Genomic DNA, 13,206 nt, shown 5'->3' on the forward strand with positions numbered 1-13,206 from the left:
TTCTAATATTTTTTGTAATGGTGTTTTGAATTTTATGTTATTTTATTTATTTGGTAAGTTATGAAATGTTTTTAATATTTATCTATTATATATATATTATATATACACACACATGTATTTTAATAATTTTGCTACATGTGTGTGTGGGTGTGTGTTATAAATGTAAGTGTATATTTATACACAGTTTTAAATACCAGTGAGATTTATTTTGTTTACATATTAAAGATATCTAATAAAATATTTGGGATTTGGTACTTTAAATATATATCTATCTATCTATATATATATATATATATATATATACATATATATATATATATATATATATATATATATATATATATATATATATATATATATATATATATATATATATATGTATATATATATATAAATAAATAACCTACTGGCAGTCGCCAGTAGATAGTTATAGTTAGCACCTATTTTCCATAGGAAATCCGTAACATTCTATTTGGAATAACGTTGGCGCAGTTTGACGAATCTTCGCAAAATTTTCCAAACTTTTGGCCGGCTCCAGTCCGCTCCTATCCTGAAAATTTCACGGTGATTCGTCAAGCGGCGGCCGAGAAAAAAGGGGCGTCCCAAAACACGTTTTCCCCATGCATTTTCCCATAGGACCTGTTGACGCAGCTACAGCCCGAACTGCTGAACGGAATTACACCAAATTTGGCAAAGAGGTAGTCCTCAGTTCAGACATGTGCCTTTTGCTTAAATGGTGTAAATCCGTTCAGTAGTTCCTGAGAAAATTAGAGTTAAAAAGATAGATATATCTGGCCGGAGCCTAACCACACATCTCATCGTGAGATCTGATTGGCTGTCAGTACTTAATCCAAGAAGTGTCGGCAGCCATCTTGGGACCAATATACATGATAGCACCTCATTAAAAAGCATTGCAGTTAATAGAAGATTTTAAGACTTTAGTTACATTATAAATCATTTGTTGATGGTACTATACTCATTTTAGGAATTGTGGTGTGTTCTAAGGTGATTTTACCATGTGAAAAAGCCTTCTGCTGTGATATCATGAATCATGTTTGAGAGAACTATTTTCTCATGCTTTTCCCACAGAGGTTTGAAAGGTGATCTATAAGCTAACCTGAGAGCATATTTTCTGTAAATTCACATTATCTTTCTCAGTCATGTAAGAATGAAGTCTGACATTCTCAGTAAAACGTGTACATCCAACAAGGGCAGAGACTGTCAGTTGATTCCTTTGTGTTCTACTGCAGCATCCCAGAGTGTTCTAAAGAACAACTAGAGCGCTAACAGTCCTACTTATGACAAACGTATTGCACACCTGAAGCCATCTTGATTGGAATAAAGTGGTAACTCTTAAAACATTTAATTTAAAAAGGAACAAAATGAGGGGGTTCATTTTGCCATAGAAAGTATGATTAGTGCTTAAGAAAGAAAAATTAGGCCACATTTTGAGTGACTTCTCAAATCCTCTTCTATTTCATTAAAAAATTCTGATATGCAGACTGAAACATGCACTTTTAATACCAGCAGCAGTCTTCCGTGGTGAGCAGTAGCTTTACTACAGTGATCTAATGAGCAACTAGAGTGCTAACATTCAGAATTTATGGCAAATGTGTGACATATCTGAATACCTTCTTGATGGAATCAAAGTAAAAAAACTGAAAGCATTTCCTTCTGAGGAGACTGCAGTAAATGAGGAAATTAGGAAACTTCATAACAAATAAATCTCCCAAGATGGCCACCAGAGACAAAAGAGCCCAAATGCAGCACAAATATCACCCAGATGTAGCCCACATGTAGCCCAATGACAGAAGTGTGCAAAACACTTATTTTTTGTGTATTACCAGTTTTATATAGTGCAGACTTGTCAGGTATCGGAGTGCTTTACATGAGCATTGGTTACATCACACAAGATCAAATTCATTTTGGTTGTAGACATGGGGAGACTAAGTGATTTGACCAGAATCACAGAATGTTGAGCTGAAGCAGAAACTCCAACCTGGTTCCCCATTTGGAAAGTCTGCAGCTCTGGAAGTAACACCACATCCTCTCCCCTAAGTGCAACATTTAATCAAGTTGTCAACTGCATAAAAAAACATAAAGATTACAAATAATTTAAATGTTCTTTGTCGCTATTTGAAAACTCAGAAAATATGTCCTCATTTTAGTTTTTTAGAGCACTAACCATCATGTTGATGCAAATAAGACCCTCTCATATATGTAATTTCTAAAGCAAATGTTCTAGGTATTACAGTTTTGATTACATCAAGATGACGTCAGGCGTTCCACACTTTTGTAATAAATATAAAATGTTAGCAATCTAGTTGTTCATTGGAATACTGTTGAGAGGCAGAGGCCAGGGGCACGGACTCTGAAAATTGAAGGCAGGTAGGAGAGTGCAGAGGCAACAATTTGACCACACTGGGCAGGCAGGAAGGGCAGTGGCAGCACAACAGACTATGGAGGGCAGTGGAAAGGGGGGCAGGGGCAACAAACCAACAATACAGGACTGGCAAGAGAGGCTGTGGCAATATAAAAGACCATTGTGGGCAGAAGGAAGAGGCAGTGGTAGTACAACCATACATGCCAACAGACCCATTTCAGCCAGGAAACGTCCAATGTTTTTAAGCTCAAATGGGCTTTATTTGATCTGTCTCCTGTCTACAATCTCCTCTTTTTCAATGTAACTCAAAGTGGAAAATCAATACCCCAGTTTTTTTATCAAAATCTCCCAATCTTACCAAGTTCAAAATGTTTGCAAGTATGGTACATTGGATCATGGTAGGCAGGAGGAATTGGGGTAGGGACATGGACTCGGATATCAGAGGACAGGAGGGACATGGAGAGGTGCACCAAACTGACCCTACAGGGCAGGCATCAGGGTTTGCAGCAGCACAATACACCACACAGGGCATGCGGGACGGGAGTGCAGTACAACAATCCATAGAAAGCAATAGGGAGGGGACAGGACCATGCCCATGGACAACAGAGAACAGAGGGGAAAGAGGCAATGGTAGCTAGCTGACCATAATGGACAGACAGGAGAGAAAGATGCAGCATAACAGACCATAAAGGGCAGGAGGGACGGATCAGGGGCATTACAATAGATCAGACAAGCCAGGAAGGAGGGAATAGGGGTCTGCACATGGAAACAGAGGGCTGGGGGCAAGGGGGCAGGGCAGGAGCAGCAAGATGACCATGGAGGTCAGGCAGGATGGGCACTAGAAACAAGATACACCATGGAGAGCAACAGTGAGACTATGATGGCATACACACATACCATGGAGGGAAGGTGGGAGGGGGTCAGGGGCAGCTAGCTGATCACACAGGGAAGGTGGGAGGGGCCATGGCAGCACAGAAGACCATACATGACAAGCGGGAGGGTTAGTGGCAGCACAATGGCTATGATGGGCAAGAAGGAGGGTGCAGGGGCATGCACAAAGGACCATGGAGGATAGAAGGGAGGGTCAGAACCTGGGCACAGACAAGAGAGTTCAGAGTAAGGGGCCTCACAACAGAGCGCACGGGGCAGGCAGGAGGAGCAGTTGCAGCACAACAGACCAGGGAGGGCAGAAGGGTGTGGCAGTAAAATGGACCATGGAGGACAGGAGGAAGGGGATAGGGGCATGGCATGTGGACAGGCAGGGTGGAGGTGGCAGGCACAGGTTACAGTCATCTGACAATGCTAGGCAGGTGGGAGGGGAGTGGCAGCTCAACAGAACACTCAGAGTAGATAGAAGTGGCAGGTCCATGGAACATGGTGGGCAAAAAGGATGGAACAGAGGCATGCACAAAGACATCGGAGGGCAGGGGGAAGGAGAATAGGGGCAGCAAGCTAAGCACAGAGGCTAAGCAGGAGGTCAACGATGGGCCATAGAATTGGGCAATGGAGGGCAGGAGGAGTGGACTGGTACATCATGCTAAATGGAGGGCAGTGGCAGCACATCAGACCATGCATGGCAGGAGGGAGGAGGCTAGTCCATGGATTCAGACAACAGAGGATAGGGAGGAGGTGGATGGGGCAGCAAGCTAACTGTTCACAGAAGGTGGGTATTAGGAACTTTATTGATTTTTAAAATGTGTGTCTGTGCGAACTACTTAAAATATGAACAAGTATGCAGCATAATCTCACTTTTATTCAGGAAGAAGAGGACGTTTGTGACTGTGACTCTGGGCTCACTTGGCAGTAACACCCCCTGACCCTCCACCCCCCATCGCAAAACGTAATGCCCATGAAAAGGGTAGGTGGACGCAGTGTTATATAGAACATAGTCCTGAGAGCACGATTGAAAATGAAAACTAGATATAGTATATGGTATAAACTATGCACCAAAAAGTGTGATATAAGATGAACCGGGGCGTGAAATATAATATGCAATACATTGTGCGCAATGACAGATTCACTGGAGAGCGCGAGATAGCACAGGCACTAGCGCGTGTTATGCGATATGCGCCTTGGAGTGTAATATGCACAGGGCAGTGTTGTGTAACCTAACTAGTCTCTAAAGTTGTAATATAAAATATGTGCTGGGGAGTGTAACATTGCATATGCACTGTGACAAAGATATGGATCCCAGATTGTAATATGTATGGCATAGCGCTGTGCGTTATAACATAGGCATCGAGGAAGGCACGTTAGATGGGGCAATATAACCCGTGAGAAGGCAAGTGTGGCATGACATATTCACGGGGTGGTGTTACAGTGCACATGGGCTAGAGAGTGCCATAGCATACGCACTAGCTGGTGGAATACAACACAGAGCTGTGTGGCACTCAGCGGGCACTGGTGGGTGTAACACAGCATTGGGCTCAGCCAGGAGCATGCTGTGACTCTCAAGTGAGGTTCGTCTCCTTTCCAGAGAGTAAAATAAAAAGTATTACACATTCGCCAGTGGATGTGTGTTTTATTAACCGTGAGGGGGGTTTCTTGCATAGTTTTGTCGAATTTTTGTCGAATCCCCTTTGAATGGCTTTGTGTGCGTGTGTATTAAATGAGCCCGTCAATAGCTACCCATGTTTGGATAAATAAACGACAAGGGTGTCTACTTGGAGAGTACCCACCGGCAGGGGCGTCAGGATTAGGCACAGTAGGGCGTCAGACACGTCAGAGCTTCACTAGCGGTGTAAATACATTCCACCAGTGCTTAATTTGTAAAATATTAAGTGCCAGGGCTCTGACCAAGAGGCCACTGCAGCTTGCACCACTCATCGCCCCGTCATTGCTGCCAAAACAACTTCTAACCATCTCTCTCGCATGTAAATGCGACAGCTCAGATTATTCCAAGCTAAAGGAATTGCTGGGGAGGCAGGTATTAGTTATTTTTTTATGTACATTGTTTTCCTAAACAACTGTTATACTGCTCATCTCTAAATTACATGAGCAGCGCCACCTTGTGGCAGACTGCCCTAAGTGTGGTGTTGACAATTAGGTGCCGGTGCTGAGCACCGGAAACCAATTAAGTGCCGGTGCTCAGCACCGGAAAGCTCCGGCTCAAATTAAGCACTGCATTCCACGTGGATTCATTGTATGCATAGTCCCCTTTTAATGAATATCACACAAATCGTCATGGTGATAGGTACATACGGTTTGTCCAGCATGTCCTAGGTGTTTCTATAACTATATATATTTTTTTTAAAACAAAGGCCGGCCCCCGGGGATGGGGTCCCCGGGGCCATAAGTGGCCTGAGGAGGGGGGCAATGCAGCCCCCCTCCTAAAGAATTAAAAAGAAAAAAAGGCCATGACCCGGGGTTGGGGTCCCCGAGGCCGATTAAGGCCTTGGGAGGGGGGCCACGCGGCTCCCTTCCAAATTTATTTTTTTCAACAAAAAAAATTAGGGTGCAGGCCCTGGGGGATGGGGTCCCCAGTGCCAATAAATTAGAACACGAAGGGGGGCCCCACAGCCCTCCTTCTTAATAAAATAAATAAAAGACCGGCATTGCGCCGGAGGCCACGCCCCCTCCTTGCAGCACTCTGCAAACGCGACCCCTGGCCAGTTGTAAGTTGGGGAATTAATTCCCCTTCAATACTGAGGGTCCCTGAGGGCCAACTAGCCCAACAGGTATCTCCAGTATGCGCCAGGGAGCTGCGTTGCAGACAGGTGTTCTGAGGCCACGCCGCTTTTTTTTTACACCTCTATGCAATGCAGCTCTGTGGTGCTTACTGGATGTACCTAGTGGGCTATTTTGCCCCTAGGGACCTTCAGGATTCAAGGGGACTTAATCTCCCAACCTAAAACGGCCACAGGGCGTGATTACACAGTGGGGAAGGGAGGGGACGGGCCTGAGGTGACGTGTGCAAACACGCCCTATGGCGCTCTTTAAGTTGGGGAAATAATTCCCCTTCAATCCTGAGGGTCCCTGGGGGCTAACTAGCCCACCAGGTGCTTCCAGTAAGCGCCACTGAGCTGCGTTGCAGAGAGGTGGTCCAGGCTGTGCCACTTTTTACACCTCTCTGCAACGCAGCTCTGTGGCGCTTACTGGAGGTACCTAGTGGGCTAGTTGGACCCTAGGGACCCTCAGGAATCAAAGGGACTTAATCTCCCAACTTAAAACGGCCTTTCTTTAATTTCAATTAATCTTTAAATACATGCTTGCTGGTTTATTTAACATATTTTTAAATGTGAGTGGTGAGTCACGTAAACATTAGTCCAGTACTGCTCTTGACCAGGGGGCCACATGTAAGGTCAGGAGGGACACATGTGGCCCCGGGCCGTACTCTTAGTAACACTGCTCTAAAACCTCATTTAATTTTTAAGTGTACCTGGATAGTGGATACCTGGTGAATGAGTTTACACCAACCGTAAGTATGACTTTCATTGTAGGCATTTGTCACTTGTAGGTGTTTGTCGCTTGTGATGTATTGTGCTCCAGTTTGAATACATATATCCTCATGGGTTTTCTGAATTGGAAATGAGCTTAGATCGATAGTTCATATGTTTAAGATTCTCAATGAAAATAATCTCATTAGATTGTTTTTAAAAAATAATTTAATATATCTTTAACTCCATTTTCTAGATTACGTTTAAGCTAGGCACAAAACAATTAACAATCATTTGAGAGTCCCCTGGAAATATGCTTTATTTTTTAGTATTTGATTTCATTTTTTCATTGTTATTCCCATGTTTAGCAAACTGAATTAACTTTTAATCATTTTTAAAAATACAATAAAATAAAGACATTTGTGCTTTCATAACTTGGCTCCCATTTTGAAGATATGCATTAAATAATGATGGTTGCTTACCATCTTCATTTTCATCAAACACTGGTACTTTACTGGAGTTGTTGGCTCCCATGGCTTGATTCGGTCGGTCTGTGTCCTGCTGTTACATTCTCCCAGAATCCATAATGAGCTGAAAAATGTTCATGCCTGCTCAGTAGAATTACGTAAGCCTCATCCTATGGAAAAAAATATATAAACTATAACAAATGTACATACTAATAACATAATATATTGTAAGCAGTGCTCTGAAAACAATATTATCATAAAATTATGATATGAATGAGTTTGAAAAATAATCAAGGATGTTTTGTAACTTTCCAACTGATATATCTATAGATTTGCTACAAAAGCTAGATTTGTTAAGAAATGACGTGAAAGGTAACCACATCTGCCTGCTCTCATTTATTAGCTACAGCAATAGTGTTAATGCACACTCTATCCAATCTATGATGAAAACAATCTGCATACCAAAAAGCTGTAAATGTAACATTTATAAAAAAAAAATCCACAGCAAGCAATCCAAGATCTACTAACTTGGCTGTAGGGGGTAAAATGTTTTAGTCAGGTGAAATACTACCTAAAAATATATTAAATAATGTATAAGGAATATTAACATTAAAAATCAAATTAGGGGAGGAGCCTAGCGCGCAACCAAGATGGCCGCGTAGGTGCGAGGCTCCCGAGGACCTCCGCGACCTCCTATCACTATCCTGAACATATCCTGTCCCAGATGAGGGGACTGTGTTGGTGAGCCCGAGCTGAGGTGGCGCCCGTTTTCCGCTTCCAAATCGGACCTCAGACACCGACTTTACCACCGATCGAGGTTTGCGGCCTTCTCCTAGCCGAACCCCGGATTTGCGTTGTGGGGCGATCCAGTGACGAAGTGAATAACAGCGGCGGGCAGGGCTTGGTGGTCGCGGAACCCGCACTTTCACTTTCGCTTTCGTACCCTCCTGGCTGTCTATGCGAGGTTGGGTCACGGGGCTTTGTGTGTTGGTGTGGCCTCTCTGGGGGACCCCGCCTGCCCGCCGGCTGTGATCCGCCCCGCAGATCTGGGGTTGCACCCCCCCGGAGCCCGTGGACCGGCTTTCCTGCCCTTCACGACGTGGCTGGTGCGATCGGGAGACTGGGACCATGGCCACGAAACAAGATGGCGACCGGGCAAAGGTAAAATCGACCCGGCGTGGCGCAGCCCAACAGTCCAACAGCATGGATCGCTATACCCTCCAGAAGAGATCTCCTGAGGTGCCCCGCAAGTCCCCTGAGGGCCCTACTGATGCCCCCGATCTGCCCACGGATCTGACTCTGCGGGATGTCATGGGCGCCATCGCCGAGATGAAGGCCTCTGTGGGCCAGCGTTTTGACACTCTTGCGCAGAAGATCGACTCGGTCCTCGTAGATGTTGGCCTGATAAGGGCCGATCTTTCCAAGACCAACGACCGAGTTGATTCTTTGGCCCACACCGCATCGGGCCTTACGACAGATGTGGCGGCCCTGCAAACGGAGGTGCGCCGGCTTGCTCGGGCGAGTGCGCTGATGGATCGTCGCCTGGAGGACTCCGAGAGTCGGGCCCGACGTAACAACATCCGTATCATCGGGGTGCCTGAGGGACGTGAGGAAGCGGCGGCGGACCTATTCGTGGAAGACCTGATCGTCAACCATCTCCAGCCACGGGGGCTGAGTAAATTCTTTGCTGTGGAGAGAGCCCACAGGGTTCCCGGGGGAAGGCCTAAGGTCGGAGCCGCTCCGAGACCTCTCATCGCCCGGATTTTTAATTTTCGGGACAGAGACGCTATCCTGCAATCCTCCAGACTACAGGGACCGATTAGACTTGATAATATGGATATTAATTTTTATCCCGATTTCACCCCTGCGGTCCAGAAGCAGAGACTGAGCTTCCTTGGTGTCAAGCGCCGTCTTCGGGACCTAAACATCAAGTACGCCATGCTCTTCCCAGCTAAGCTGCGAGTGGAGGTGGAAGGTCGCACACACTTCTTTGATCGTCCCGAAGCGGCCGGGGACTGGTTGGATACTCTGTCTGGAGATCGGGATCGGGGTGGCGGGGGGGGAGCGGCCGGGGGAGAGGGCTCGCCGGATCAAGACTGAGGGACTAATATTAGGCCTCGCTCGGGACAAAAATGATGCCACTTTTGACTATACGTCGGATTGCTTAATTTCCCCTCCTATGGAGGTTGTGTGGGGTCTCTTGGGGGTTCTCCCTCCTCCTCTGGGGGTCTAGTTAGTTTAACTATCTATGGGGCGACAGGCACACTGCACATTGGGGGGGCTGTCTGGGCTCATGCAGGGGTGCAGGGAGGGGGAGTTTTGTTGGGGTGGGTGGGTAGGGATGGGGCGTTGTTTGTTATTCTCACAAGGCAACCCTTTTTTTGTGTAGGCTCTACTGTGCTCTCGGGGGGACGAATGATGGTCTTTGTGTATGATGGGGGGTAGGGAATTGACTTTGTTGTCTTGGAACGTTAATGGACTGGGGGACAGGATCAAACGAGGTGTGGTCCTACAGTATCTGAAGCGACTCTCGCCTGATGTGGTCTTCCTGCAGGAGACACACCTTATTGGCAATTCCTTCTGCGCCATGAATCGGCGTGGCTACCGCCTTGTGGCCCACTCGGGCTTCACGTCAGGCTCGAGGGGTGTGGGTATCATGGTAAAGAACTCGCTCCCGTTAGAAATTGATGAGGTGCTCCATGATGACAGGGGACGTTACACTGTCTTGGTGGGGAGAATGGAGGGCAAAGTGGTTGTCTTCGTGTCGGTGTACGTTCCACCGGGGTTGCAGTCGACCACCTTTGCAGATCTGGGGCGCCTCCTCCTTGGCCTTCCAGGGGGGCTTCTGGTGGTGGGGGGGGATTTCAACGCGGTGGTTTCTGGAACTGTGGATCGTCACCCCCCTAGGGACCTCCCCCGGGCACAGGCGTGGCTATCCGGCCTCTTGGATACACTGGGATTGGTGGACTGCTGGCGCTTAAAACATCCCACACAGTTGCAATACACTTTCCACTCGGGGGCCCATGGTAGTCTCTCACGGCTTGATTATGTCCTTGTCCCGGCGGCCCATGTCGGGAGGGTGGGGGAGGTGCGCCATTTGGCACGGGGTATCTCGGACCACTCCCCGCTATTGTTGCATGTTGATGTCTTTCCGAGGGCTGAGAGCAGGGTGGTCCCAATCAATTCCTGGTACCTGCGCGACCCCACCATTCGCGCTGACTTGATTAAATCCCTCCAGCGCTATTTTGAGGAGAACGTGGGGTCAGTGCCTTCAGCTATCTCCCTGTGGGAGGCCTTCAAAACAGTACTTAGAGGGGAGGCCCTATCCCTTATTTCCCACGCCCGGAGGCGTGAGCGGGAGGAGGTGACCCGGGTGGAGGCTGAAATAGCGGAGCTGGAGGGTAATCTAGAAGATGGGGTGACGGACGCTGCACTACATGTCCTCCAGCTCAAGCAAGCGGCTTATAGGGCCCTCGTTACGGAGGCGGCCAGGGGCCTTAGTAGAGAGCAACAGGGGCGGTTGTATGATGTGGGTGATAAGGCTGGTAAACTGATAGCGTGGTTGGATAAAAAGGAAAGAGCGAATCGTGTGGTCCCGCTGATTGAGAAAACGAATGGTGTGTGTGTAACTGAACCAGAAGAAATTGTCTCCTGCTTCGCGGAGTATTTCCGCGAGGTGTATTCCCCGGTCTCTTCTTGCTCGGAAGAGGATTCCCGTGCCCTGCTCAGAGATATCGCACTGCCTTCCCTGTCCGGGGAGGACAGGGTGTTGCTGGACGCCGCTCCCACCTCCGACGAAATCGCCCTCGCCATACGCTCGGTCGCTTCTGGCAAGGCCATGGGCCCGAATGGTATCCCTATCGAGCTGTATAAGCTGCGACCGGATACATTGGCGCCTCACCTCCACGCAATGTTCCTTGCGGCCCACTCAGTGGGCTCCCTCCCGCTTGACCAGCGTCTGGCTACAATCGTGGTGATCCACAAGGAAGGGAGACCTCGGGATCGGGTTACTTCTTATCGGCCTATCTCACTACTGAATGCGGAGCCCAAAATTCTCGCTAAGGTACTTGCCAATCGGCTGGTCGGTGTGGTGGGAGATCTGGTTCATCAGGACCAGTCTGGCTTCATTCCCCATCGCAATACAGCCCTTAATCTGCGGCGTTTGCATGGGGTGCTTGCGCGCATCCCATTCATACGGGAACCGGCCATTTTGGCGTCCTTAGACGCCACCATGGCGTTTGATACGCTTGAGTGGCCATACATCTGGGCGATGCTTGCTAAGTTCGGGTTTGGCCCAGGATTCATCAGTTGGGTCAAATTGCTGTATACGGGCCCATTGGCACAGGTGGTCGTGAACGGAAGAGTATCGGCCCCGTTCAAGCTGGGCCGGGGCACGCGGCAGGGTTGTCCCCTGTCGCCACTTCTCTTTGCGCTTGCCATGGAGCCCCTGGCGGAGTGGCTGCGGTGGGAGCCTTCCATCCGTGGTCTCCGTTGGACCCCCGAGTATGAGGATCGCGTATCCCTATACGCTGATGACATCCTTCTGTACTTAGCCTCCCCACGCAAATCACTTATAGTCCTAGTTGATGTTTTACACTCGTTTGGTCGTAACTCCGGTCTCGTCATCAATTGGGCTAAATCGTGTGTGTATGTTCTCTCTGGGGAGGCTCCTATTCTCCCGCGGGGCTGTCCGATCCAGATCGCCCCGCAGGGATTTCGGTACCTGGGTGTCTTCATTACTCTGGACCCGGAGGCCCGGTATGAACGGAATCTGCTCCCCCCCCTCCAGCGTCTGCGGGTAGATGTCGCATGCTGGCGGCGCCTGCCGCTTTCGCCGCTCGGCCGGGCGGCATTGTTCAAGATGATGTCTCTGCCGCGTTTTCTGTACGCTTTGCAGAACACTATGGACTTGGTCCCGGCGCGCTACTTCCGCGAGGTGGAGAGTCTGCAACGCCGCCTGTTCTGGGACGGGAGGCCGCGCATTGCTCTGGCTAAGCTGACGCTTCCATGGTTTGACGGGGGGATTGCCCTCCCGGATATTCAACGGTACTATTGGGCCTCCCAGCTCGCTGCCATTAACCATGTCCTCTACGGGCCCGCCTTAAACCCGGCATTCGAAATGGACAAGATGCTCCTGCCAGGTGGCGACTACAATCGAGCGCTCTATTCAAGCGCGCCCGACGCTCGTCTGACGGGCCCCACGCGGGTCATGGTGCAAGTCTGGCACGCGGCCAATGCAGCTATGGGGTGGAAGGACCGTTTGACCCGGGCATCACCACTATACGCGTCTGAGCGGTTAGGTTCCCTGTGGACCTCTAAGGGCTTTGAGAAGTGGGACATAATAGGTATCAGTAAAGTGGGGGATCTCTGGACGAGGGGAGGATTTAAAACGTTCGATATGCTGCAGACGGAATTTCAGTTGCAGGGCAGTGAATACTTCCGTCATGCGCTGGGTTCCGTCTTCACGGACGTTGCCTCCATCCCGGAATATTCCCCCCTGGAAGATAGAGTGCTGGATGGGCACGTCCCGGACAGCACGATCTCACTTATATACAAAAAGCTGATAAACGACCGCTCGGGCCTGTTGACTGCCCTTCGTGCGGCTTGGGTTGCCGACGGGCTGGAGTTGGACGACGAGGACTGGACCTCCGCGGTGGCCTCCCCGAAGGAGGTGGCCATACCGGCTCGCCTTCGCTTCGTCCAGCTCAAGATACTCCACCGGGTCTACATGACGGGGCCAAAGCTTCTGCGTATGGGCTATGCCGGAGATGGGTTATGTAAGCGTGGGTGTGGTGCTTTGGGGACCTTTATGCATATTTTGTGGGAGTGCCCGGAGGTAGAGGGGTTCTGGCGTGGTGTACATGAGGTGCTGCGTCTGGTTACGCATGTGGCGCTGCTGCCTGAAGCGAGAAGATGCCTGTTGAATGTGTGGGAACCGACTGATTACTCAGCGCCGCAGACGTGGTGGGTGACTCTGGGA

General features: G+C 48.9%; 1 protein-coding gene across 1 annotated transcript in view; it reads right to left on the minus strand.

The window, feature by feature from the left end:
* Positions 1–13,206, minus strand: part of STK32A (serine/threonine kinase 32A) — a 636,628-nt gene that overhangs the window by 599,787 nt on the left and 23,635 nt on the right. The window contains exon 2 of the mRNA XM_085618100.1: positions 7,242–7,396. Coding sequence (XP_085474226.1) covers positions 7,242–7,293 — 52 coding nt within the window. The 5' untranslated portion in view covers positions 7,294–7,396. The remainder of the gene's footprint in view (positions 1–7,241; positions 7,397–13,206) is intronic.

This window comes from Triturus cristatus, chromosome 7 (genome assembly GCF_964204655.1).
Source record: "Triturus cristatus chromosome 7, aTriCri1.1, whole genome shotgun sequence".
Taxonomy (NCBI): domain Eukaryota; kingdom Metazoa; phylum Chordata; class Amphibia; order Caudata; family Salamandridae; genus Triturus; species Triturus cristatus.